General features: G+C 61.0%; 3 protein-coding genes across 3 annotated transcripts; all 3 read right to left on the reverse strand.

Moving 5' to 3' along the window:
- Positions 1-5875: 5875 nt before the first annotated feature.
- On the reverse strand, positions 5876-7789 carry AQP6 (aquaporin 6). The gene is made up of 4 exons (XM_062202492.1): positions 7397-7789; positions 6823-6981; positions 6596-6676; positions 5876-6052 (listed from the first exon to the last, which is right to left on the reverse strand). The coding sequence occupies exons 1-4, from the start codon at positions 7787-7789 to the stop codon at positions 5876-5878; spliced, it is 810 nt and encodes a 269-aa protein (XP_062058476.1).
- Positions 7790-14508: 6719 nt separating this feature from the next.
- AQP5 (aquaporin 5) lies at positions 14509-17147 on the reverse strand. The gene is made up of 4 exons (XM_062202218.1): positions 16785-17147; positions 15780-15944; positions 15446-15529; positions 14509-14860 (listed from the first exon to the last, which is right to left on the reverse strand). The coding sequence occupies exons 1-4, from the start codon at positions 17145-17147 to the stop codon at positions 14684-14686; spliced, it is 789 nt and encodes a 262-aa protein (XP_062058202.1). The 3' UTR covers positions 14509-14683.
- Positions 17148-22728: 5581 nt separating this feature from the next.
- On the reverse strand, positions 22729-26639 carry AQP2 (aquaporin 2). The gene is made up of 4 exons (XM_062202219.1): positions 26280-26639; positions 23752-23916; positions 23507-23587; positions 22729-22938 (listed from the first exon to the last, which is right to left on the reverse strand). Exons 1-4 carry the CDS (start codon positions 26637-26639, stop codon positions 22729-22731), a joined length of 816 nt encoding a protein of 271 aa, XP_062058203.1.
- Positions 26640-27389: the final 750 nt, after the last annotated feature.

Here is a 27389-nt window from a genome sequence, read left to right on the forward strand (position 1 = left end):
CTCATCTCCGCATCTTCCCGGGACCCTGCTCTGGAAGCTTGGGAAGAACGCCGAGGTGGGCTGAGAGGGTCTTGCCCGTCTTTGGCTTTGAGCTTCAGGGCACACAGGATGCACACTGGTGCCGAGTGCCAGCCCATCGTGGCCACGTAGGGCTCCCGCCTTGGTGTCCTTTGTTTTGTTTGGCCTCTATGAAAAAAAAAACAGGGTGCTCTTCAGTGGGCTTGCGGGCGCTGAGAGAGAGGAGGTGCTCCCCGCCAGGGGAAGCCCACTGCGGAGAAGTGGGGCCACAGCAGACGTCTGGCGTTGAAACCCGCGGCTGATGGTGTCCGTCCCTTGACAGGAAGCGAGAAACTTGAATGTCCCCAGTATGAGCCGTCCTCTGGCTTCCCACTCCGCTTTTCATTAAAACCCGATCTAAAGAGCCAGGCTTTGAAGCAGAAATGATCATTTCATTGATTGTAAAGGTGCGCTTTAAAAATATATTGTTAACATCTCTGAAAACTGGGTCGGCTTATAATCGATGGCGCCTTACAAATGGAACGCGTGTCTCTCCTTACTTGGTGTCTAATCCAAATAATGGTGCACCTTACAGTCGATACCATTTGGGTTGAAAGTGTTCGCCATCCACGCAAGCCAGGCCATTGGCTGCCCCAGAAGTGCAGAGCCTGCTACTTTGCCGGCATCAGAGTGATAAGGAAACAGGGGTTTCCCCCCAAGTCTGAGGGAAGCCAAGTCTGCCGGCCCTGACCCCAGAGCCATCAGCTGTGACCCCTGAATCAGAAAGAGGGAGAGGCATCATGAGTCAGTGACACAGTGGCAGCACAGGACATGTGACGGGGGGGGAGGGTGCCAGCACCAAAGGGATCACGGGTAACTAATCGTCTGCTTGGGCAGGGGGTTGGCCGCGTGTATTGCAAACCTTTGTCCAGTTTTCTCACCAAATCCAAAATATCAGAAGAAGGTCTTGGCTCCCTGAAATGGGAAGACCATAATTTGGAGAGCAAAACAGCCAAAACACCAGTCTCATACGACAGAGAGGAAGGCCAGGGAAACCATTCCTTGAAATGAGTCGATTAGGCTGGTGCTGTGGCACAGTGGGAGAAGCCACCGCCTACAGTACCGGCATCCTGTATGGGCACCGGTTCTAGTCCCAGCTGCTGCATTTCCAATCCAGCTCTCTACTGTGGCCTGGGAAAGCAGTAGAAGGTGGCCCAGGTCCTTAGGCCCCTGCATCCACGTGGGAGACCCTGGAAGAAGCTCCTGGCTCCTGGCTTTGGATTGGCACAGCTTTGGCCATTGCAACCATCTGGGGAGTGAACTAGCGGATGTAGGACCTCTCTCTCTCTCTCTCTGCCTCTGCCTCTCTGTAACTCTGACTTTCAAATAATAAACAAATAAATCTTTTTTTAAAAAAATGAGTTGATTGAAACATGATTTTGTTTAAGTTGGGGTGGAGACAATTGTCCAACGAATCAGGAAGGAAGCTGTTCAGAGGTGGGCACAGAGTGGAGTGGGGGGCGGGGGCTCGGGAGGCAGCTCCGCGGCCCTGCCAGGAAAGGCAGCTGGAGTGCCCCGGACAGCTATCCCGAGCACAGGCAGCACCTCGGGCCTGCTCCACAACCGGACACCCCCACTGCTGTGCTGTCCACGAGGGAGGGCCTCGAGGGTCCTAGCTTCCCCTCTGGCCGCTCTAGCCCAAGCCCTGGCGTCAGCTGCTCCTTTCTGCCTTCCTGGGAGCTCTGAAACACCGTCTCTCATCCCCCCTTTCTCTGCCCATTAACTGCGGTCTGGTGGTCAGTGCCCCCTCCCGTAAGCCCCCTTTGCTGACCTGCCACGCCCCCTCCCCCAGCTTTAGCTGTGAAGCCAGGAGTGGGTCTTGGCGTCGGCTGCCTCTCCTGAGCTGTCGCTGCAGCCCTGCCTCGGCTGCCCCGGGCGGCACCGTGTGGTCAGCTGCTGCATCTCCATCAGCCCTCACTGTGTCCCTCCCTGGCTTCCTCTGTGACATCGCGGGGACCGGCAGGTTAAAATCCCTCTTAATACTAAGCCGTCTCCTCCCTGGGCCTGTTTGCTGCCCTCCCAGTGCTGCTCAGGGACAGCTGCAGGCCCAGGGGGCCCGAGGCGATCCCTTCCTGGACTCCGAGGAGTCTGCCAATCAGAAGGCCCATCAGCTTGTTCCAGATCACTTGGCCTCATTACAGGCCACGGCCATTCGGCCCCTGCCTCCTCTTGAGCTTGAACTTCTTGAGCTCTGATGTCGGCTCCCTTTTATTTACTTAGGTTTCTCCTGAATTCCAAATCCTAGAAGCCTCCTTTCCTCCCTGAAGCTGCTCCCAGGCCAGCTCTCCCTGCCGTGAACACTCCAGGGCTGCACACCCAGACAGCCCCCTACCTCGCCACCGCCCCACCCTGAGACCCTCCCCTCCCCCTGCTCCTGCCCCCCATATACACGCTCACCCCAGGCTGGGCCTGCAGTGTGGAAACCATCCCTAATGGCTCCGGCCTCCTTAATAACTTCAGGGGACACAGGGTTCAGGGCGGATGAAATGGAATCCACCGTGATGGGTACCCTAACACCAGCCACCACTGTCCTAGTCCCGACTGTGTGACATGGGTGGTGCTAAGCACACACAGGCATCTCCGGCTGTTCTTCCAGCATCCTCACAAACAAGTCCATTTTCCAGATGAGGAAGGTTGAGGCACAAACCCCTAAGTAACTTGCGCAGTTACTTGCTCAGCAAGTGCCTTGTCAGCCTCTGTTTTATTTATGGGGGTGGGGTTTGTCTTTAACCTTGGTACACAGAATCCTTTAGTGCAGAGTGACTTACTTAGGCAAGCGAAGGTCTCTGAAGGCTGGATCTTCGTCTTCCTGGGTCCTAGGAGAGTGAAGGTCTCAGCCTGCTGCTCTCATACCTGGAGGCTGCAGGTTAAAGAATAACGGTGGGGGGTGGGGGGTGGGAGCCGAGAGGGGCTTCCTGCCAGCCGATCTGGGGCGCGTGCAGCCCGGGCACCAGTTCCACATCATCTGCTCCTGCTAAGACAATCAGCAACATAAAAGGCTAATTGTATTAATCACCGAGGCACCAGGCCTGGCCCCCTCCCCGTGGGGAGAATTATGAATTGCAATTGCAGATGGCTCCACTGATGGAAGGCACTGCTCAGCAGGGAGCAGGGCCAGATCAGATTACAAACCATTAATTAAAAACTTCCCGTGGCAAAAAAGGGGAGGAAGGGAATGTGCACACCGCCCCCCACACCCCTGTGGCCTGCCCGGCTGGGTCTCTGTTCTTCCTGGGGCCGGGGGATTGTGATGGGGAGGTCTGGGTCCCCAGCCAGATCCGCCGAGGTTCCGCGCCCCAAAGGCCAGGCCTTCTCTCATCCAAACAGATGGCCGCTGTCCTAGGCGGGGGCTCCGGGGAAGGAGAAGCTGACCTTTGGTTACTTATTTCGGCAGTAACCTTTGCGGCGCTTCAGCATCTAACCCAATTCCTCATTCTCAGGGAGCTTCCATCTCCCTTACAGAGGACAGCCTCGAGGGGGAAAGGGTCCCAGCTGTCCCTGGGCGCGCCACAGCCCTTTGCGCTGAAGGTGCTTTTCTGGAGAAGTTGGTGCGCGCTCAAATGCCTGCCTGAGCACCCTCTCCCCAAGCCTCGCCTGGAAGCCTGGACTTCCAGAATTTTCCTCCTCTTGATCAATGACTGCCTCTCCTCCCTCCCTAGCCTCCCAGCCTCAGTCATTCATTCATCAAACTTTTACTGAGCACCCAGTGCTTGGCTCTGGGGATGCAGAGATGATTTGTCAAGGAGCTGAAGTGCCTGCTGCAAGGAGCTCCCCAGTACCCACACTCTGGTTTCCTGCTTCCTCCTGTGGCTGCACAGGCCCCTCTGGAGCCCTGGTGTGGAAAATTCTACGCTGGGAACTGCGGGGGGAGGGGGAGCTTAGGGGCCTGGACAGCTGAGCTGGGTGACCTTTAGCAAGTCAGTGATATCCTCTCTCTACACACGCACACGCACGCACGCACACTGCCTGCTGCCCTTGCTCGTAAAAGGGCACCGAAAGCCCTGAGCTCTGAGGAGCAATGAGGATGGATGCTGGGACCCAGCGTGGAGGACCTGGTGGCGCTCTACACTGGCAATGCTGCAGGATGCCTAGCACAACTGCTGGGGTCCCGGGCTCCCAGACTCAGCCCCTGCACTTGTCACAGGCTGGGGCGGCTACCCTGTGCTCTGTGCTCGGCCGCTCCTCCCCCCACCCCAGCCCCACCCCTGGCCCCAGCCCCTGGGGAAACATCATGGAAAAGGACCTATCTTTTGGATGGATTTGGTTGCTGCATCTCAGGGTGCCATGGTGACTGGCACCATAGAGATGAGCAGAACTGACTTTTATTGGCTTGGCTCCGCAGCCCCCAACCCCCCACCCACCAAGCGCCCAGGTCAGCAGACCCAGGAGAGGAGGAGGCAGGGTGCTTGATAAGTAGAAGCCAATGAGATGAGAAAAACCCACTCCCTCCACCCTCTCAGGATGGCTCTCTCCCTCCTCCCTCCTCCCTCCCCTCGCCAGTAACACTTGTATCAAACCCAAGAATTACAAGAAAATCATCATGGTAATTTATTGGTGGATGTTCTTCTACCATTTTCACTTCCAAAAGCATTTTTTTCTAATCTCTTATTTGTTTCCACCGCAATTCCTGGAGGGAGGATTGTGTCCCTTTTACAGCTGGGGAAGCAAGATCCAGACGGGACCCCACCTCCAGGCTGGGCTAGATTTACAGCAGCCTCTAAGCCTTGACGGTGCAATTCCGAATCCCGCGTCTAGGAAATGCATCTCGGCTCTTGGTTTCTGGGTCGCCCCCGTGGTTAAGTTTTACAGGGCTCCTGGTAGTGATGAGAACAGGGCTGGAAACAGCTCCTTCCTTCTTGGGCCTGGGTCCTGATCTGGGGGTTGGAGTGGGAGGGGGCCTCGCCTCTCCAGATGGGTAGTGGGTGGAGGGCGGGGCAGGCACTGGGGTGAGACCACTGTCCTGGATCCTGCAGGGTGGGACCTCCTGGGCATTTGGAGGGGTGAGGAGGAGCTTCTGGAACTGCAATCTCTGTACTCAGGAAGCCCTGAGCAGCTGAGGCCAGCCGGGGATGAGGGGGAGGTGAAGTTGGGGGGGGGAAGCCCGCCTCTCCCTCAAGGGTTCCCCACATGGCTGAGAGCTGGGCTTCTTTTTTTTTTTTTTCCCAAGATTTATTTATTTTATTTGAAAAGCAGAGTTACAGAGAGGCAGAGGCAGAGAGAGAGGTCTTCCATCTGCTGGTTCACTCCCCAATTGGTTGCAACAGCTGGAGCTGTGCTGATCCGAAGCCAGGAGCCAAGAGCTTCTTCTGGGTCTTCCTATGTGGGTGCAGGGGCCCAAGCACTTAGGCCATCTTCCACTGCTTTCCCAGGCCATAGCAGAGAGCTGGATCAGAAGTGGAGTAGCCGGGACTCAAACCGGCACCCATATGGGATGCCGGCACTGCAGGCAGTGGCTTTACCTGCTATGCCACAGTGCCAGCCCCAAGCTGGGCTTCTTAAGGGCCTCTGTTCAGACTCCAATCAGAGTGGCTGCCCCGGCCCCAATTCCTTTTCTTCAGGCCTTGGGGATCTGGAGGGCCCCCCTGCTCTGCCAGGGTCCAGCTGCGTAGAGAAGAGGGGATGGCTCATGGAGTCCCCCTGCCTCCCTCTGCTCTGTCCCCCTGCTCTTTTGGGGTAAGGGTGAGCGCTTCCTCCCCGCCCCCCTGCTAGGACAAAGGCCCACGCTTCCTCCCATGTCCCCCTCCTCGAACCCCCCTCTCCAGGGCCAGCTCCAGCCAGGTCGTGCACGGCACCGCCTCGGAAGCCCAGGGGCCAAGGGCTAGGCCGTGTCGCACACACTCAGCTCCGTGTCCCTTGAACTGGCCCGGGCTGCTGTTTCTCGGGTGCCCATGAAGATGGTCAGGCGCTCGGCCAGGGTCTTGGTATCAGGGAACAGGATAAAGTTGTAGATGAACGAAGCCAGAACAGCACCCGTCAGGGGTCCCACCCAGAAGATCTATGGAGACAGAGACAGAAGGTGGCACCCCACCCAGGAGTTCTCAGGAGCTTGGGGGCTTTGCGGGTCCCTGCCTGCTTCTCAAGGGCTGACGTGGTCTCCCAGGAACTCCCCAGCCATGCACAAGGTGATAAATTGAGAGCCTTACGTGCAGCCCGCCAGGGCCAGTCTCGCCCACTCCCACCTCCCCTCCCGCAGCCCCAGTTTTAGTCCCAAGTCTGTCTCGGCGGCAGCGTGTGGCTATTTCTGTGTGTCTTTTTCTATATCCAAGCTTGAAAAGTGGCCCAGCTGGAGATGGAAAACCTGGGCCAGGGCTAGCCAGTCCCCTGGGTGCCCTGGGATACTTAGCCTGGGGTGGGGTGGGGGGGGCTGACTCAGCCTTCCCAGTCTTGGGGGGGTCCTCCCCACGCTCTTGGGCTCAGGATGGCCTGGGGGCGCCGCTTATCTCCCCGAACCACACAGGACCCTTTGTTGGTGAAACTCAGCCTCTACTGCTGTTTCGGGGCCTCTCCTTTCTCCCCAAGCAGCCAGCGAGGGGCTCACCCAGTGCACGGTGAACTTGCCGACGACGACGGCAGGACCGAAGGAGCGGGCCGGGTTCATGGAGCAGCCGGTGAAGTAGAGCTGCGAGGAGACAGGGCGCTGTGGGTAGGCTCTGAGCCCGAAGCGCAGAGTCCCAGGCCCGCAGCACCGCGCACCGCCGCCCCGGCCTCCCGCGCCGGACTTCCGACACGTGCGCCTTCTCGGCCTCGCCGCTGTCCTGTATTTACCCCAATGAGGTGGCCCGCAGCCACAGAGGCCCCGATTATGGCAGCCGGGGAACCCGAGGCCTGGCGGCTGTCCGTGGAGGCGAAGACGCAGAGCACCAGTTGCAGGGTCAGAACCAGCTCCACCGCCACCGCCTGCCCGGTGGAGGCGCCATTCCGCACCTGGTGGAACGGGGCGGACGTGGGAGTGGGTGCGGGCTCCACCTGCGCAGCAGGGCTGCTCCGCCCACCCCCGGGGGCGCCGGTGGGTGGGACACAGGACCCTCGCAGAGCTGGAGCCCGAGGAGAGGGTTCAGGGAAGTAGAACCGACTGAAGAAGCGATCCCTGTGGCTTCTTCCTTCTCAGCTTTCTCACACCACAATCCATTCCTATCCTACACAGTTAAGGCCAAGGTCAGGTTGTTCTGCGTGCCAGGGCGGCTGCGAGCTGGTGTGGAGCCTGTGGTGAATCGATTTCTCCTTGCCTCCTTCTCCTCCGGCCTGGCGGCCCACCCTTGCTTTAACTACCTCCCTTGGCCCCTGCCAGGTGTCCCCTGCCCACGCACCTGCCACTCGCCCCGCACCCCACTCCACCTACCACGTTGATGGCGAGGGTCTCTCGGATGTCTCCTGGAGTGACCCCGTAAAGCAGAGCGGCTCCCGCAGTAGCCCCCGCCAGCTGAGCCACCACGTAGGCCACAGCTCGGGGCAGAGAGATGTGTGAGCCCACGAGGAAGGCCAGCGTCACCGCGGGGTTGAGGTGGGCCCCGCTGGCCTTCCACGTGATCTGCACGACCATGGCCGTGGCCAGGTTGAAGGTGATGGCAGTCTGCAGTATAGAGGGGAGTGCCGAGGGCCACTTCATGGCCGAGCCCACACCAAAGAACACATACAGCCCTGTGGCCAGGAACTCAGCAAACAGCGCCCGGCTGATGGCCGCCCAGAGCCTGCACGCCAGCCTGTTTCTGGGGCAGCATGTCGCCGGCTCCATGTCTTGTGCCTTGGGCCTCAGCTGTCGCACTCTTGCTCCAGGGCCTCTGCTCTGTCCCCTGTGCTCTGCCTGGCTCTAGCTCTGCGTGCTTCTCTGGCCCCCACCTGCCTCTCACTACATGGCTGTCATGAGGAATGTGCCGCTCCCACGGGGACAGTAGGTTATGTACGCCTCGGTGGGTGGGCTGAGGGGTGGTGCTGTGTGCCTGCTCCACTCTGAGCTCAGCTGACAGGACAGGGTGCAAGGATGGAGGTGGGATAAAGGGTGCTCTTGGGCGCTGAGCTGGAACCGTGCAGGAAATTTTCCGAGCCTGGCTGAACCTGGCTCATGCAGCAGGTAGAGGTCTCGCCCCAGGGTTGCAGGTTCAGGGCACGGCAGGGGGGGAGGTGTGTGTGTGTGTGGGGGGGACCTGGGGAGCATTGGATTTCTAGGACGTTCTGTCCCCAAGGTTAGCTTAGACGGAGCAAGATCACTCATCCCAGGGGCTCCTGGGCTAGGTCCCCTCCTCCAGGCTCTGTCCCCAAATTGGCTGAGTGCTCTGAGCTCCTAAGATGTGAAATTGAAATCCTGCTCACAGAGAACAGAGCCCACAGCCCTCAGGATGTGGGCCTGGGGAGGGGGCAGCAGGGCAGACGGAGGAGGGGCTTATTCCACAGCTTCTCAAACTGGGTCAGCCCATACCCATGGCAGCGGGCGCCTCTGCTGTCCAACGTGGGAACATCCAATGGCCTCCACTCTCCCCCCATCCCCCTGCCTCTCCCAGGGCCCTCTCGGCTTCTCCCCCCTCTCAGGACGCGGAGAGGGGACTCAGAGCAGCTTACCCACTTTTGGGCCACGCTGGCCCTGGGGTCAGCCTTGTCCTAGGCTCTCTCCTTGAGAAGACGGCAGTGCTGTAAGGACATCCACCTGGCCTCGCCTGCCCACAGGTGTCCCTGCTGTCCCCAGGCTCTTAGATGGGGCCCCCTCCGCGCTCCATGGGTGGCACCCGGGCAGCACCCTGGGCCCTCCTCTCCCTCTGTCCCTGGTTCCATCCCAGTGTAAGTCCTGCTGATTTTGAATCCTAACGATTCCTTCTCTGTGCCCTCCTTGCCACCCCCGCCGCCCTGCAGCCACAGCCAGCCTCTCAGCTCCCTTGCTCCGCTCCAATCAATTCTCCACACTGCAGCCCGAGTGATCTTTGTAAAATGCAAATCTGATCCTGCTGCTCCCTGGCTAAAATCCCTTCAAAGCCCCAGTCCCTCTGGAAACCCCACGCCTGGCTTACAAGGCCCTCTGCGATCCTCTGCCCCCTCCCCTCTCCCCGCTCCTCGCCTCGCCCTTACCCATGGGGGTCTCCCCTTTTTTTGGGGGGCCCTTTCCAAGGGTAACTCCTATCCCATCCTAGGGTTCAGCTTCAAGGCCACTTGCTCATTTCCTGGGTGAGGACCCCCCCACTGCTGTGTGCACTGCAGTCTCCCATGGGGGGCTTGTCCCGGTGTTAATGTGTCTCCCCAGTGCGACTGGAGCCGAGACGTATCCATTCCTTCGTGGAGTGTCTTGCATGGAGACTGGCCACAATGAATGCTGGGTTAGCATTCATGGAATGAGTTCATGCGTGCATGAATGAAATTTCTTGACTTCCTGAAGGCAAATGACTTTTATGTCAGCTTCATTTCAGCCTGTGATTCCTCTTATTTTCTTTCTTTCTTTCTTTCTTTTTTTTTTTTTAAGATTTATTTATTTATTTGAAAGGCAGAAGGGGTGGAGAGAGAGAGGTCTTCCATCTGCTGGTTCATTCCCCAGGTGGCCGCAACAGCAGGAGCTGCGCTGATCTGAAGCCAGGAGCCAGGAGCTACTTCCAGGTCTCCCACATGGGTGCAGGGGCCCAAGGACTTGGCCATCTTCTACTGCTTTCCCAGGCCACAGCAGAGAGCTGGATCAGAAGTGGAGCAGCCAGGACTCGAACCAGCATCCATATTGGATGCCGGCACTGCAGGCGTTGGCTTTACCTGCTATGCCACAGCACCGGCCCCTCATTTTCTTTTAAATTATCTGTTTGACAGGCACAGAGACAGAGGCAGAGATGGAGAGAGCTCTCATCTACTGGTTCACTCTCCAAATGCCCGCAACAGCTGAGGCTGGGTGGGCCAAGGCCAGGAGCCAGGAACACACTCCAGGTCTCCCACATGGGTGGCAGGAACCCAGTCGCTGCCTCTCAGCGTCTGCATTGCAGGAAGCTGGAGCCAGAACCCGGAGGCATGTGGGATGCAGGCGTCTTATCTGGAGCCTTAACAGCTGGGCCGCACGCCTGCCCCTGGCCTGTGACTCTCACAGCCTTACACCCACTCTCATCTGGGACTGAGCCCTCTCTCTGCCCCCTCCAAGCGAGACACCCCAACTCTGGGCCTCGGGTGCTTCCCATGTGCCCTCAGTTCTTGTCCAGTCCTTTCTCCTCCCCTTCTCTTCCTCCCGCTCCGCCGGCCTCACTGCACCTTTCCAGGAGAGCCCTTTGAGCTTGCTCCTGGCCGTGCCCCCCCCCCCCCAAGCTCCACTGTATCCTGCACACCTCCCTCCCCCTGCCCCATCTGCTCAGCTGCTGGAACTGCTCCTGCCTCATCCGGGTGGTGGCTCTGCTCAGCGACCCTCCCATCACCCCCAGTCGGCGCCCCACACTTCTTCAACCTCCCCCCTCCACTCCCCTCAAGTGCCCTGCTCACTCTGGCAGCCCCCCCCCTTTGGAGAGCCTGGCAACCAGACTTCCTGTATCTTTTCTCCCCAGCCACAAATGCACCTGCAGCCCTCGACAGCGGCCCCTGGGTGTTGGAGAGGAGGTGGCTCTTCTCTGCATTCAAGTCTGAAGGGGAGGGCGACCCTTGTTCCTTGGCTTCCTAGGAGTGACTGGCGCCCTCTAGAGGCCGTTGCCAGGCTCACCTGTGGCTCTTGTTCCTGGGACCCTCCAGGCCAAACACAGAGCCATGCAGAGTATGGTTTTGGAGTCCAGGGTACAGTCCCTCAGCCATGGCACTGAGCTCTGGCTCTGCCTGCCTCTCCGCTCCCTGGGCCCTCACCCTACCACAGCACTGCGCTGCTGGCCACCTCCTGCTCCTCCCACTGCACAGCCAGTCTCCCTATGCTCCACACAGGCCAGGCATTTGTAGTTCCCCAGATTAGAGGCTTCTGCATGCTGGGCTTGGAACGCTCTCTTCCCTGTCTCTGTTTTAAGACTGCTCAAGCACAACACCTCTAGGAAGCCTGCCGTGATTTCCTCCCTGGCAGGGTCAGGGCAAGCTGCAGGGAGAACTCAGGCTCAAGCAAGGCCAGGGGCTAGCTGTGGCCTCTGCTTCCTCCATGGCCCGCCTCCCACCCTGCGAAAGGAATGACAGGGTGTGGCTGTGGGGGCGCCCTTCCCCTTGCCTGGGGGCTGTGCCCCTGTACCCCAGGGGTACTTCTCCCCCTCCTTCCCCACACACAAGGAGTGGGCTGGAGGGCAGACCCTCGGCACTACCTCCCAACTGGCCTGGCCCAATTCCTGTCTCTTGCTAAGACAAGCCAACGTATTTTGTCTTGTTTTTAAAGATTTATTTATTTCTTTGAAAGGCACAGTTACAGAGAGGCAGAGGCAGAGAGAGACAGAGGGGTCTTCCATTCGCTGGTTCACTCCCCAGTTGGCCACAATGGCTGGAGCTGCACTGATCTGAAGCCAGGAGCCAGGAGCTTCCTCCAGATCTCCCACACAGGTGCAGGGGCCCAAAGACTTGGGCCATCTTCTACTGCTTTTCCAGGCCATAGCAGAGAGCCGGATCAGAAGTGGAGCAGTCAGGACTCGAACTGGTGCCCATGTAGGATGCCAGCACTGCAGGCAGTGGCTTCACCCTCTATGCCACAGCGCCAGTTCCAAGCCAACATGTTTTAAACACTGCTGTGTGTACGGTTGCTTCACTTCTGTGACCACTGAAGCCCCATTTATAAGAGGAGCTGCTAATGACAGCCTCCTGTGTGTTGTTAGCAGTCAGCGTGCTTCCAAGTTAGAAAACTGTGACTGTCAGATGCCACCCCCCCAACACCCACCCACACACACACACACAGCCGGGCGGCGGGACTGGGCGGCCATAGGACAGGCTGTGGCAGCACCTGCGGCCCCTGCTCCAGGCCCTGGGAGGCCCAAGAGCATTAAATGCGGCCGCAGCTCTTGTCCCCAGCTAGCCTGCTGGATGGAGCAGGGCCTCCGTGCACCCCGCCTGGCCTGGGACAAGGTCCTTCACCCTCCAGGTCTGTCCCCTCCACCTACACCGCCAACGTCTGCCTCTCCTCCATCTCCCCATCACTGTCCCCCAGTGGCAATCATGGGGGAGAGGCAGACAGGAGGTGTGTTGGGGGGGGCGCCTCTAGGGTTCCGTCTGCAGGTGGAGCTCAGACTCAACTACGGGACTGTCCCGTGTGCCTCCCTGAGCACGCGTGGGGCCAGGCACGGATGCATCACAGATGGCCCGTGCTCTCGCTGGACCTGAAGGTCGTTGCGCAGCTCGGAGACTCGGAGACCAGCAGGGTTGGGGTGTGCTGGCGTGCACCGGGCTCCGCGCTCGCAGCCCCATGGCTCAGGGAGCTCAGATACTAAGGCCGCAGCGCCCCCTGCTGGCCACGTGTCCGCCCACAGCTCGGCTGCACCTTCACCTAATGGGCCGGCAGGGTTCGTTGGCAGGAAGCAGGGTATGTGGCCCATGAGCCCACTGTTCACCCTCAGGGGCTTGGGCACGCTTCCCCTGGGGGCCGTCAGAGAAAGGGAAGCGAGGCCAACCTCCCGGTCCTCTGTATCTGGGTCTTACAGAACCTGAGGGGGAAGGGCTCCCCTGTCTTCCGCACCCCAACTAGGCTCCACCCTGCTGGCCCCAGGGCACCTGAGTCTGAAGCGCTCACTCCCCGTGCCCGCCCTCCCGGTCCCCCTTCCCACTAGAGCGCTCCAAGACGGGCGCGGGGAGGCGCCGCGGTGTGGATTCGGTGGCCGAGGGCCCCCTCTGCTGGCCAGCGCTGGCCCTTGCAGCCAGCTATCCATCCCAGGGCAGCCTAGGGGGCCTTGGGCGGGTGAGGTGGGCACGGCAGGGGAGGGGGGCTGCTACCTCCTACCGTTCGGCGTAAACTGTAAGAACACGATGCGGCCAGGGTAGATGGGGGGGGGGGGGAGAGGGCTGCCACCCGAGGCCAAAGTACAGGCGGAGGTGACAGAGCAGCAGTGGCTCAGGTCTCCTGGCAGGTGTGTGTCCATGGGCGTCCTTGTGCACCGCTCTACTGAGTCCTTACTCTCAGTGCCTGGCTGTGATTGCACAGTGTTTATGCCACACACACCCCCCCACACACACACCGGAGCCATTCTCATTTTCTCCCAACAACCCATGAGGCAGATTGAAAGTACTCTCGCTGTGAGACAAGGTCGTGAAAGCTCAGAGCGCTCATGTTACACAAGGGGCAGTGTGTGAAGCCCCTGCCACCCACATGGGAGACCCGGATGAAGCTCCTGGCTCCTGGCTTGGACTTGGCTCAGCCCTGGCCATTGCAGCATTTTGGGGGAGTGAACCAGCAGGTGGAAGATCTCTCTCTCTCTCTCTCACACTCTCAACTACCTTGCAAATAAATAGATCTTCAAATCTATGGACTCCAAGCAGCTTCCTTAACCATGACGCTTAGGCTGTGTGCTGAGCAGCTTTCGTGTGTGACTTCTGCCCTTTCTCAGGTACACCTGGCCCGTCCATCCGGGCACCTCAGACCCTCATCCCAGCTGCCCTTCACGGCCACCCTGGGAGAGCATTCTTTAGCCACTGCTTGCAGATCAGGCAATGGAGCCTCGCCAGGTTAAGGACACAGCAGGCAGAGGCAGGAGAGGGGAACCCTGGGAAAGGGCAGGGCTGGGCTGGGCTGGGGGCTGGGGCTGCTGCCTCTGCTCAAGGCTTCCAGCCGTGTGTCTGCAACTCTGAGGTGTAAAGACGTGCGCCCAGGCTTTGCACAGTGTCTCCGTGACGGCAGCCAGCTGGTCACCCCCTTGGCATCTCAAGGGGCTGTGGCTCATTCTCATCTCCACCCTGCCTGGCACACCCTGGCTCCGGGGCTGGGCCCTCCTCAAGTGGCAGGGCCCTGACACAGCCGAGGGGAAGGGTGGTTCAGGGTGGGGCTCCCCCACCCCTATCCACACCCCGGTCTCTAGTTCCACTTCTGTATTCCGTCTTCTCTCACTTCTTTCTCTCTCCTCCCGCGACCCTTCTGGTTCTCTAGGTCTCTCCTCCTTCGTCTTCCCTTCTTCCCACTCAGGGCTTGTCCTGCAGCTCCCTGGAGGAGCCTGGGGGCAGGGTGGGGCTATGATGGGGAGAGGGTGGGGTGACCCAGAGCAGAGGTGATGGCCGAAAGTCCCCGAGAAGAGGCTGCTGGGGAGAGGTGACATGGAACGTGAACATCAGTGGTTTATTGGGAAGCCCCCAACCCCACCCCCAGCAGCCCCACCCCATGCGTCTCCAACCAGAAATAAATAAGGTGGTACCAGCACCGGATGAGGGTGCGCCTTGGCCACCTAGGGCTCTGGCTTTTATGGGGAGGTGGGGGCGCACACTGCAGGCTGCCCCTTCCCGGCCCAGCCTTGAGCCACCTGCAAGCTTGGCACGGCGTTCGCATCTCTAAGGTCTGACCTCATGACAGGCGCCCTGTCCCCCAGAGAAACCCCTTCCCACCAAGCCCTAGCCCCCCGGCCCCAACCCCAGAGTCCCTCCACGGTTTCCTGCTCCCATGGCTCACTGTGCAGCCTGGGGAGGAGCCAGCACAGCACCTCCTCCCCAGCTGAGAGGAGCGGCTGGGGGAGGGGGAGCCTTGCTGTCCTGGTCGTGTTCTTTCTTCGCCTCCGCGGTTCCGGGCTAGAGGGGCCCGACGCTGCACTGCTCAGCGGCTGGTCAACTCCAGGGTCTTCTCCCGGTGCTCTTCCCAATCCTCCTCGGGCTCATAGGAGCCCTTGACGACGGCCACGCGCTCGCTGAGGCTCAGGGAAGTGGGGAAGAGCAGGTAGAAGTAGAGGATGGCGGCCAGGATGGCCCCCACAATGGGGCCCACCCAGAAGACCTAGTGGAGACAGGGTGGTGGTCCCAGGCTTCAGAGAGCTGCCCCCCCCCCCCCGAGGGACAGGCAGGCTGGTGCCCACTCCCCACCGACAGACATGTGGATACCCCCTCAGACCCCAGGCCCTCAAGGGGCAGGCACCCTCCCACCCCACTAAGAGAGACAAGTGGACCTGCCTAGGCTACAGATGACGTTTGGACACTCAGGGAGACAGACGGACAGAATTCCCACCCCCCTCCATGCACAGACAGAGACTCAGACCCTCAGACCCTGCAGGGAGTGATCAGCGCTCTCCCAGAGGTGACAGACCCCAGGGACGCACTCCCAACCCCTCCGCAGGGTGCACCATGAAGCATCAGCGCAGACACCCAGACACCCCGAGAGACAGTGTGTACGCATGTACACATGGGGGGTGCTCACAGCAAGTCAGCTCGGACGCCCCCTAGGTACGCATCGGGGGAAACACAGCTCCCCGTCCCAGTGCCCAGCCCTGCCCCTGCTGGCTGCCTCCTGTCCCCTGGGGCCCACCCCCAAGTTCTAGGCCACGGGACCCAGAAAGCCTGGCTGCCAGGGGTGGGCAGGACTCACCCAGTGCGAGGGGCTGAAGCGCTTCATCACTACAGCCGGGCCGAAGGAGCGGGCTGGATTCATGGAGCAGCCAGTGAAGTAGATCTGAACGGGGAGAGGCAGCGGTGAGCAGGTGGCAGCCAGGGTTGGGCTCGGGCCCCAACCCCCAGCTCTCCTCTCTTCTCTCTGTCCTGGATATGGCCTTGACCCTCCTTGCCCTCCCCTACACACACTTACGCCCACCTTTCCTCGGCCCAGCAAAGGGCCTGGGGATCTTGACCTTGGACTTGGCAGTCTGGAGGGGACGCCATTCCCAGGTCTCCCGGAACCCCAGCCGCCTGTCAGCACCACTCACCCCCACAAGGTGGCCCAAGGTGACAGAGAGGCCGATGGACAGGGCCGGGGAGCCCACCGGGCTGGTGCGTCGTGAGTCGGTGGAAGAGAAAATGCATAGCGCCAGCTGGAAGGTGAGGATCAACTCCACCACCACGGCCTGGCCCGGTGTCGTGTTGTTGTTGAGCTGCAACGGGAAGGCATGTTAGGGCCCCTGCCGCCTTCTGCCCCCGGGGTCGGTGCTTGGGAAGCGGGGCTTTTGGCCTGCGAGGACACCAAAGGCTTGGGCACCCGGGAGCCAAGTCCTGCACATGTCCTGGAAAAGCCGTTTGCTGGAGACACAGGCACTTTACAGATTGCATGAGCTGGAAGCCTGGGCCTGTGTCCAGGGGGCCATGTCAGGGGAGCTGTTCCTGCGTACGGTCTTGTCAATGGCTCTGCCGTCCCCAACCCCAACATCCTGGCATTTACCCTCCCTCCCGTGGGCAGCTGCCCAGTTTGCCTACTGTAAACTGCCCCCGGCCTCCTGCCCGTGCCAGCTTCAAACCCGTCTCTCCAGTGTGGCTGACTCACGGCCTGACAATGGCCACAAAAATCCTCCACTGTGTTTGATTAATGAACCCAGTTTGCATGGGACTTGGAGGGGACTGAAATCCAGGGCTGCTGGGTGAGGGGGCAAGGCAGTGGGGGCAGGGGGAGGGGCAGGGAAAGGGGGAGCCATGACCCAACAGGCATCACATTAGGGGCTCCCATCCTAGGTCCCATGACACCTGCCGTGGCAGGTGTATAACCATCCCTGAAGACCGGCTGAGAAAAATGAAACACAGTCATGATCACACAGAGCCCAGATTGCAACCCACTAGCTGGGGGCACAGCCGGTCTGGAGGGGGTCTCGCCAGCCTTACTCTGGAGAGGCCTCGAACTTTCCAAAGGAGTGTGTGTGCCCCAGGTGGGGCCTCCCCGCTACAGCCCGTCCACTCCCCAGATGGGACACGGAGGCCCCTGTCCCTCAGCGCCGGGCACTCACCGCGTTGACAGCCAGGTTGCCCCGGGCATTGACCGGCGCCAGTCCGTAGAGGATGCCAGCACCAGCGATGGCGCCCACCAGCTGGGCGGCCACGTAGAAGATGGCCCGCAGCAGCGAGATCTGGTTGCCCACGAGCAGGGCCAGGGTGATGGCCGGGTTGATGTGGCCGCCGCTCACCGGCCCCAGGGCCTGCGCCAAGGTGCCGATGGCCAGGCCAAACGCCAGTGCGATTTGCAGAATGGAGGGCAGCGCCGATGGCCACTTGAGCGCCGAGCCCAGGCCGAAGAAGACAAAGATGAGGGTGGCCAGGAACTCGGCAAACACGGCCTTGAGGAAGGCCACGGAGCACACCTCCTTCTTCATGGTGGCCGCGAGCCCCTGGTGGCGGCGGCGGCGGCGGCGGTGGCGGGGGGCGGCGGCCGTCGGGGCGGCGGGGGGCGTCCGGCTGCGCGGCGGCGCGCGCTCTGGGGCGCCCTCTCCGCGGCAGGCGGCCTGGCGCGGGCCGGGCGGGGGCGCGCTATATAGGGGGCGGGCGGCCGGAGGCGGCGGCAGCGGCGCGGGCGCGGGGGGGCAGGGGGCGGCCCCGGCGCCCGGGGGCCACCGCAGAGCGCAGGGAGGGGCGCGCGCGGCCGCCGCGGGCTCGCGGCTGCCCCCAGCCCCGCGCGTCCCCGCGCCGGGGCAGCGGGCCACCAGCCCGGGCCACGTGACCCAGGCAGGAGCGGTGTAGACCGGCCCCGCGCCCGGGGTCCCGCGCATGGCGCGCTGGGGGTGCCTTCCGTGCTGGCTCCCGCGCCGTGCGCGATGCGCTCCGCGGGAGACCGGGCGCCGTCTGCGCTGCTGTCCGGCGGCTACCTCGGCTGGGGCTGGACCTCCGTCCGTGGTCTTCGCCTTTTCTTTTCTTTGCGCCCGTGTTCCAACTCCTCCTTTTCCTCCTGCGACCCGAGCATCCTGACCTGGCCTCACCCCCGGCTGGGCCGGAGTGATGCAGCTCCCTGAGGCCCGCGCCACTCAGCTCGAGGGCGGCCGGCGGCGGGGGCGGCGGGGCGGTCCAGTCGTCGTGGACTCAGCCCGGCCCGGCCCGGAGCGGCGCGGCCAACGCGGAGGCGTTTTTGCAGAGTGGGAGGTGTGCCAGCCTGGCCCGGCGCTGAGCAATCCTCGACGCCCGGGAGCCCGGCGGTACCCGGGGGCGCCTGGCCCGGGGTGGGGGTCCTCCCAGCGCGGCCAAGGGGCGCGCTGGGGCGGGGAGGTGGAGACTGATGATTTCCCTTGCCCGCAGGACCGGCTGGGGCTGGGATGGGGGAAGAGACCTGGGGACCTGCGGGTGGGAGCGATTTGGGGAGGGCAGAGGCCAGCAGCCCCCACTCTGAATCTCAGGTTTCCTCCTAGTCTCGATTTCTCTCGGCTCCTCTTCCTTGCAGCCCTGACATGGGCTGCCATCTCCCAGTCTCTGTAAGTTCTCTGTGTCTTGCTCACTCGTTTTCTCTGCTTTTTCCTTTTTTTTTTTTTTAAAGATTTTATTTTATTTTATTTTATTTTATTTGAAAGGCACACAGGCAGAGAGAGAGAGGAGGGGGGTGGATCTTCCATTCACTGGTTCACTCCCCCTATGGCCACAACCGTGGGAGCTGAGCTCCATCTTCTGGGTCTCCTACGCGGGTGCAGGGGCCCAAGGACTTGGGTTATCTTCTACTGCTTTTCCCGGGCCATAGCAGAGAGCTGGATAGGAAGAGGAGCAGCCAGGACTCGAACCCTGCGCCCATATGGGAGGCTGGCACTGCAGGTGGCAGCTTTAACCACTATACCACATTGCTGTCCCCAGCCCTAGTCTGTTTGTATCTTTCTTCATCTCTCAGTTGCTACCTGTTCTCTCACTGTTCCTCTGTCTCTTTTAGTTGCTGTTCCTTGCCGGTTGCTCTGTCTCTGCCTCATCTTCCATGCCTGTCTTGTGGTCTTTTTCAGTCCATCCCCCCAAAGTCAGATCCTCCCACTGGTGGGCTGGGTGATGCTCTCTCCCAATTCCCCAGCCCCTCCCTCTGAGCACCCAGCCCCCCTCCAGCCCGCCTGGCTCCTCTGCTCTCCAGTTTGGCATGTGGAGAATGAGGCTGGAGGGCTCTCCAGGGCTTACAGGGAAGGGCCGGGACCCACCCTGCCTCTCCTGCGATGGGGGCTGCACCCACAGCTTGCCCCACGTGTGTGCGTGTGTGTGAGAGGCACTCAGCCTGGCGCAGAGCTCAGCGGAGCCCTCTCCTGTTGTGACAGTATGTGACAAAGCCCCCTGAGGGTTGGAGCCAGAGGGTACAGCAGAGAGACAGCAGGTGCCTGTGCCTGACACGGAAAGGAAAGCCAGGCACCTGGGGAATCGGGCTCTGGGCTCAGCTCCATGGCAGCTAAGTGGCCAAAGAACACAGGTGGCCAGAGAAACCCCACCATTGTTCCCCACTGTTGCTCCGGCATTTCCTGCTGGGCTGGCTCCTCCCCCTGGCCTCTCCGCCTTAGGTCTGTCCTTTCTTCCTCCGGTCCAGAGCCCTGCCCCTAGCACAGTACCACGGCTGTACACAGGATTCTCTCGGAGGCTTGGGGCTCAGGCTGGACATGACCTTGATGGGCTTAGGGGCCCTCAGAGAGACAGGCTTCTTCACAGCTGAACCTGCCTCCAGCCCGCACCCTTCCACTTTCTTTCCATCATGTTGCCCCCAAGGAGCACTCTCCGTGAATCCACGGGTGTGGAACTCCATCATTTGGGGTCGAAAGGATCCAGAGGTGCTCACAGCAGGTGGGGCCAACCAGGGGAAGCTTCGACCTGAGGATTTGCCCCTTGCAGCTTCAAGACCTGGTGCTTGCTTGCCACTTTATACATTCCCAATATGCTCCATAAAAGGTATCGACTGTACTAGGCCTGCCTGTGAGATTTAATTGCAAGGAGACATAGACTCAGAGGGTACTTGCCCAGGATCGCACAGTGAGCTGACCAGAGGTTCGTGCATTGCAGGCAGACCGGGAGGGAGTAAGCCTGGGGAGGCCAGAGGAGGAGTCCCCACCCGTCAAGAGCACCCACAAGGGGCAGCTGATTCAGTTTCCCAGACTGCACACGCAGGCCTTCCAGCTCTGCCAGCCACCAGGGTCACTCTGTGCGCAGGTTATCACAGGAAAGTGCTGGAGCTCTTGTGTCCTGGAAGTGTCTCCCCACCCCCAACCCCCCAGGCACTCAGGCTGTGGCCTGCCAGCTCCAGGGGAACGCTAGCCTGTGGCCGTTCTCCTAGGGGCTAGGAGCTGCTGGGGAGAGCCCCTTCCATTCCTGTCCTGATCTAGGGGTCTCGGGATCTTCCGGGAGAAGTTGTGGAAGGAAACAGCACTGGTTGGCAAATGAGCATTTATTGAGTGCTTACTATATGCAAAGCACTGTGATAGGAAAGATCCAGGCGAAAGCTACCCAAGAATTGGAAGCAGCCCTGCCCCCCCCCCCAAAGGGCTTACACTGTGGCTGGGAGGGAAGCATTGTATATACACACATCACAGCTTAAAGATACAAACCAGAATGTAACATTTGCAGGTGCAAAGTCATTTGGCACAAACTGGGGATGTGGGTGTGGATGCTGTCAGAACCTTGCGGTCAGTCACCTCCCCCTCTCAGCGTGGGGACTTCTCTGTCCCCAGCTTGGGGACCCGGAGGCCTGTCCACCTGCCTTCTGCCTGGTTTGGGGTGTGGCTGGGGCCTCCACCTTCCTGAGTGCTCTTCAAGAGCAGAAACCAGTCCTGGGTTTCAGTTGTGGTTGTTTTTTTTTTTTTTTTTTTTTTTTGTCGTGTTCTCCCCGCTCTTCTGCCACCCTCTGCAAGATTCTGTGTCCCCCACAAGACACTGGCTGGGCTGGGCTGGACAGGCCTAACCTTGTGTTCTTTCTCTGCCAGGTGCTCCCAGGGGAAGCCCACGACTTGCCTTCATGGCAAGATCATGGGATTTTTGCAGAAGGAGACTTGAGTTTAAGTCTTGGCTCCGGTATACACCAGCTATGTGACGCCGGGTCCTCTAAGTCTGGTTTCTATCAAATACAAAGGACAATATTTGCTCTGCTGGCCTCCCAGACTGAGAAGTCAATCATGGGACGATAAGGGAGTGCTTTGGAAATAGCAAAACCCTTGACCTTCCCCCACTTCGAGAATTAGATGAGCTAATGCGTGGAAGGCACCTGCCAAGTATGCCCCTGCCTCTCCATTTTTCCCCACTCCCATCATTTAGCATTTTCCTTTAACCTTGACTACAACCTGGCTACAGGGGCTGGAAGTGGTGGGACTCTCACTTTTAGTTTGTGGGGAGGTGCAGCCCAGGAAGTGGAACAGAAATAGCCACACATTTCTTGGGACCTCTTAGATCTTTGTTGGTGCCAGGGGGTGGCAGTGAGGTGCCCCGAGACACATACAGACGGGCTGAAAGACACTTGGCTACTGAGAGGACAGCCCCAGAGGTCACCACGGCCTCTGGTTCCACCCCTCTTGCAGCTGTCACTGGCTGCGGAGGGTGGGAGAGAGTGGCTGGGCCTGGGTGGTAGCAGGAGTCAGTGCGGGCTCGGGGCAAGGAGAGGCCCAGAGGTGTCTGCCTCGACCTTGGGACATCCAAGGTTCACCTTTACTTTGACCTCCAAAGAAAGATTAAGGAGGTGGAGGGTCAGGCTCCTTCTACATCCTCCCCCATACCCCAGGAAGCAGAAATAATGAAAATGAACCTAATAATGCGTGATAATGGCATTAGGAATTAGAGTTCACACAGCCTCTTTACGTGCATCATCTCACCTAATCCCAGATAATCGCATTTGAGAACCACTGCACTGCCCAGAAACTCACAAGCCTGGGTTCTAGACGCAGCCCTGCCACTGTGTGACAAGGCTCTGATCCTGTCCACAGTAGCTGTTCAGTGCTGGGAACCAGAGCAGGCCTGGCGGTGGGGGGAGGGGCGAGAGTGACCGGGAGCTGGGCAGGTGTTGCCTGGTGCCCGTGGCTGCATGCCTGAGTGCCTTGCCCAGCCAGCCATAGGTGTGTGCTGGACGAGAGGGCTCACTTGCGAAACCGCGTGTCTGCTTTCACGAAGTGTCTAGTTGCAAATCTCCCCTCTCCGAAGACAAAGGCCAGGGGCCCTCGAAGGGCGTTTCTTTTTCTCTGCCAAAACGGGAAGCTCATCTCTGAGTCTGGGGCTGGGCTGGGGCGGGGGTCCCGGGCATGCACACACCTGCTGCTCCTTCTAGAAAGACCTCCCTCTGGGTAGCAGGGAAATCCGTGGCCGCTCCCAGGCCTGTTCTCTGCTTGACACCTCTCTGCCTCCAGTGGCCTTGCCAGCCTTGGTGGTGGTGTGGTGGAGGGGTGTCGGCCCAGGGCTGCAGCTTGGGGAGCTTTTTGATGCCGGCAGGGTAGGAGTTGGAAGCTGATCCCTCTCCAGGTCTGAGGGCTGGAAGGCGCAGAGCACCCCACCCCACCCCCACCCCCTGCGGAGGGAGTGGATTTACTGCAGGTGTGTGTTGAGGGGCAGGGAAACAGAAGGGTGAGTGAGAAGTCTGCTAGTGACACCTGGTTGAGGTCGGAGGCGCAGGGGTGAACATCAGACACGTGCACACACACACACGTGCACACCAGCAAAATCCAGCACCCTCCCTCCCACGGTGGGGTTCTGTATATTCCTCGCCAGCGCCTGGGTGCAGGCACGCCCACCTTCCCTCCCTAGCTCAGCCCTCTGTCCCCCGCCAGCAGTCAAGGGTAGCCGATGGGCCGCTCCAGCCTCAGGGCAGGGGCTCTGCGGGAGTGTGGGGGGGCTCCCCGCTACCCTCGAGACCCCGAGACCCCCGAGGCCAGGGCTGTGGCGCATGTTGCAAACGACTGCTCTGCGCTGGGGTCACCTTCGGATTGGGAGGGCTGGGCCGGCGGAGGGGCGGCCCCCGCAGCGCGGGACCCCGGGGAGCGCTCAGGCCTTGCTGCCCCGCGGCGGGCTCTGCGGCGAGTGCAGCTCCACCGACTGCCGCCGCCGCACCTCGCGCTCCTCCCAGTCGGCGTCCGGCTCCAGCCCCTTGAGCACCGCCAGACGCTCTGACAGGCTCTTGGCCGAGGGGAAGAGCACGTAGTTGTAGATCAGGGAGCCCAGGATGGCGCCGACCAGGGGTCCGACCCAGAAGACCTGCGGACGAGCAGAGAGGGGACTGGCAGCGCGCGGGGAGCAAAGGGAACCCCACCCCCCCCCCCCCGCCCCGCCTGCCGCCGCCGCCGCCGCCGCCATGCACCGGGTAGTGAGGGTGCGGGGTCCTGGCTGCGCTGCCTGCGCCGAACTATGATGCCAGCCCTTTACTTGGCCTCTCTGAGCCTGTTTGCTTTCACTGAAACAGTGCCTGCCTCCTAGGATGGTCGTGAAATGGCTTAACAGCTGCCAAGTGCTTAGAAGAAGGCGCTGCACAAGCTCAGACCCGCGTGTGTGCGCATGGGTCTAAGAACTGCTGTCTGCTGAGCTCCTGGCGCCAGGCACCCTGCTAGCCAGGCAGCCTAACTCAATTTCCCCAAGAGCTGGTGAGGTGCCCACTTGTCACGCTGTGGAAACGGGGCCTGAAAAGCCGACCCCAGGAGGAGGAGGAGGAGGAGAAGTGTTGGGGCGCTGCAGCAGCCGAACCCCTCCCCCCCACCCCTTCCAGCCCTTGTTCCCCTCTGAAATCGGTTTCTGGGGAAGGGGAAAGGGGGGTGGTTTCTGGCATTACCCAATGGTCATCGAACTTGCCGGTGATGACAGCAGGGGCCAGGGATCGGGCAGGGTTCATGGAGCAGCCGGTGTAGTAGATCTGTCATGGGAAGAGGGGGTGTCAAGGAGAGGAGTGAGGTGAGATAGGCCCAGGCGGGGTGCCTCCCTTTCCAAAGCTTCGAGATCTGCGCCTTTAGGATACATGGGAGTCAAGCCCTCCAGGCCATCTGTCCCTCTGGGGCTTTGTGTAGGGCTGTGACCTACCCCGAGGAGGTGGCCCAGGGTCACCGAGAGGCCGATGGAGAGGGCGGGGGTGCCCACGTTGTCGCTGCGGCGATCGTCCGTGGAGGCAAAGATGCAGAGCACCAGCTGCAGCGTCAGGAAGAGCTCCACGGTGACGGCCTGCCCGGCTGTGGCGTTGTTATTGAGCTGGGGACAGAGGGGGGGGGCTGCAGGCTGAGCACGCGTCCCCCTTCACCTCTCGCCCCCACCTTGCTGCCCACCTGCGGCAGAGGCTCCAGGGAGGCCTCTGGGCTGGGAGCCAGAACACCTGGGCTGGCCTCCCGATGCCTTCTTCCTGGGCCCTGCCTTTGGTGAGACGCCAGGGCTGCCTGCGGCCCCCAAGCCAGAGGTGGGAAAACTGACTGCCTGGCCCCTAGGTCTGGGCGCGTACCCTGAGCTTGCATCCGCCGCATGAGCGCAGAAGCGTGCTCAGATGTGGATTTGCTTTCTGAAGAACAAGAAGGGAAGAGGTTTCCATGGCTGCAGGGGGCTTTGGACAGGGACAGGAGGGCCCCCCTTGCTCCCTAGTTGGAAGACACTGGGGCAGCCAGAGGCCTGGAGTCTTTTTTTTTTTTCCTGTGGCCAAAGGGCTCCCAGGAAGGCGGTCCAGGAACTTGGGAGCACTCCCTCACCACGGCACTGACCCCTAGTCTTCACCTGCTGCATCCTGTGGGCTTGGTCCTGTGCAGACCAGGGTGAGGCCACTGGAGCTGTCTATCGCGGTGCTGGTGTACCACATTGCGGGGGGGGGGGGGCACAGTCCCAGCAGACCCCGCTGTGGGTAAGGCGAGAACTTGGGGCTGAGCAAAGGGAGGCAGTTTCACAACCCGGCCGCACCCTACACAGGATTTCTCCCTGGGTTCTCCTGGCCTCTGCGCCTTGCCCTCAGGGGCTGGGCCCTGTGTCGGGGGGAGCTGCATGGCTCTCAGCGCCCATGTTCCTTCCCTGGCCCGAGCCCCCCCACGCCCGAGTCTTCATGGGCAGGCTGGTTCTATAACCTCAAGCTTCCCACTGGTATCCACTGTCGCAGCCTCTAGTGGACAGGGAGAAGAGCTTTGGAGGCCTCTGGTTCATCTAGTTATGTGGGGGACAATGAAACAGATTTGGGAGGCCTCTGTGAGGACTGGCAGTGGCAAGGGCAGCGCCCCAGCCGCCCTGCTGTGGCAGGTGGCGGCTCCACGGGAGACAGCTTGGACGTGGCTATGGTGTCAGACAACTCTGGGTCCATCGCCGGTTGCTGCCACCTGCCACAGCAGTCCTGTGATTTGGGCCGTTTGAATGCTGAGCCTCTGTCACGTGGGGAGACCACAGAATTTACCTTATGGTGTTGGACGAGGCTGAGACGGCACAGGGCAGGTGCACATCAGTGGCAACTTCCTGGTGGCCAGGCTGCCTCTCCCAGAGGACAACAGGGACAGCCTCAGGGCGAGTCAGCCCCACTGCTGCCCCTCCCAGCGGGTTCTCCTGGGGGTCGGCCCACTGAGGAATAGCTGGCAGGAGAGCCTCCTAGACCTTTCCCTGCTGAAGCCCCCACTCAGTTGCAGAATGAGAGAGGAGCAGGGCTGGGGGCTCCAGGGCACCACTTTGGAGAGGGGCTTGCTGGGGTGGTGCTCTCAGGAAGCCCCTCTTTCTGTCCGACTGGGGCTCCATTTGCTGCAAATGGCGCTAACTTTGCGCTCAGTGGAAATCGGCACCTGCTTGGTCGGCCAGCTGCCTTGGCTGCTCTGGTGTTTCCTAAGCCCTGGATCCCCAGCCTCACTATACGTCCCACTCTGAAGGGGAGAGAAATCCCCCGGCGTGCAGAAAGACCACTTGTGCAGGGCAGGGCGTGGCCATGGAGGCTGGGCTGTTAGCTAGCAGCCCAGGGATGCAGCTAGCAAAGAAATGCGGGGAACTGAGGTACAGAAGAGGCGATTGCTCTTCTGGCTTGGGGCAGGGGTGCAGAGGGCACATTGCATGGAGGGGAGCGCATTCAGCCCTCCCCACCCATACCTTGCAGATTGGGGGTGAGGGAATGAACCACACGCCACCCTCAGCTTCCTAAGAGCCCAGGCTGCCCACAGCCTCAGCAGCCTCCCACAGACTTCTCCAGGATCCAGAGGGAGAGACCCTGCCCCTGGAGCGTTCCTGCACCTGCTAGAAGCTGAAAGAGCACTTCATCTCTCCCCTCTGGGGAGGACTGCACAGCTGCTGCGCTCTGGGGACCTGGCCCCTGCTGAGCCCCAGCCCACGTGGGCATAGAGTCCAGCAGAGCCCTCGACGCTGCTCTTCCTCCACGGGCCCCTGGACAGAAGGTACCAGCAGCCCTGTTTTTTGCCCCGTCTCTGCTCTCACACAATTGCCCCTTCGCTGGCTTCTCCCACAGCACCTGGGCTCCTGTCTAGAGCCTCATCTCGGTCTCTGTCTGTCTGTCTGTCTCTCTCCACCCGGAGCCACCCGCATCTCATCATTCGCCCATTGGCCCAAGGTCCGCCCGCTGTGGACAAGGGCGAGGGTCCAGCTGTACTCACGGCATTGACAGCCAGGTCGCCACGGACCTCGGCCGGCGTGATCTCATGGAGCAGAGCGGCCCCGGCCACGGCCCCTAGCAGCTGGGCAGCCACGTAGAAGGCGGCTCGGAGGAAGGAGACGTGGCAGCCCACCAGGCAGGCCACGGTCACGGCGGGGTTGATGTGGGCCCCGCTGACGTGGCCCAGAGCCTGCACCAGGGTGCCGATGCCCAGGCCAAAAGCCATGGCGATCTGCAGCGTGGAGGGCAGCGCCGACGGCCAGTTGAGGGCTGAGCCCAGGCCGAAGAAGACAAAGAGGAGAGTGGCCAGGAACTCGGCAAACACCGCCCTGGAGAAAGCGATGGACCGAAGCTCCCACATGCTGCGGGCCCTCCGCGGGTCTCCCGCCTCTGCTCCCTCTTGCTCGCTCGCTGGCTCGCTCTCGCTCGGGGCCTTGGGGGAGGCTGGGCCTATATAGAGTCCCTGGGTCCAGGCCTGGGCACGTGCGATGGAGGCGGAGTTTAGGCCAGCGCCTCCACTGTCCCTGCCACCCCTGCCCCGCTCCCACCCCTGCCCACTGCACGCCTATCACCCCATCTTGGCCTTCACAGCTGACTAAAGTTCCCCATTAATGAACTCCAGATAAGGCTTGACGTCCCCTGATTTTCCGTGTTTGTTCCCTCAGTTACCCCAGGCCTGTCACCTTGGGGCCTCCCCTCCCCCATGGCAAGCTGTGGATGGGAACCCCCGAAGGGGAGGTGGCTGGGGGGAGGACCCTTCTTTCTAACTCAAAGTGGTGGCCAAGGCGCGGGGCACCCCCCACACACCCACCCCAAACTATGCGCTAGAAATGCCAGAGTCGCCCTGTCTCAGGGATGGATGCCCACCCTCCCTCCACCCTTCTGGAAGGAGATGGAAAACAACTGGTCGGCTTGGGCCAAATTTCCAAGGCAGAAATGCTTGGTGCCTGTTCCGGGCCTGCTTGCTTGTAGTTAATCGCCCGTAAGCCATTAAGCTCTCGCTCCTCCTGGAAGCCCATTCAGGGAGCAGCTCCGGCAGCCTGGAGCCAGCGGTGGCTTCGGGGGGCCTTGGGGACCCTGGCCCTGGCTGGAAGAGTCAGCAGAGGAGGGG

Source organism: Lepus europaeus, chromosome 10 (assembly GCF_033115175.1).
Source record: "Lepus europaeus isolate LE1 chromosome 10, mLepTim1.pri, whole genome shotgun sequence".
NCBI classification, from domain to species: domain Eukaryota; kingdom Metazoa; phylum Chordata; class Mammalia; order Lagomorpha; family Leporidae; genus Lepus; species Lepus europaeus.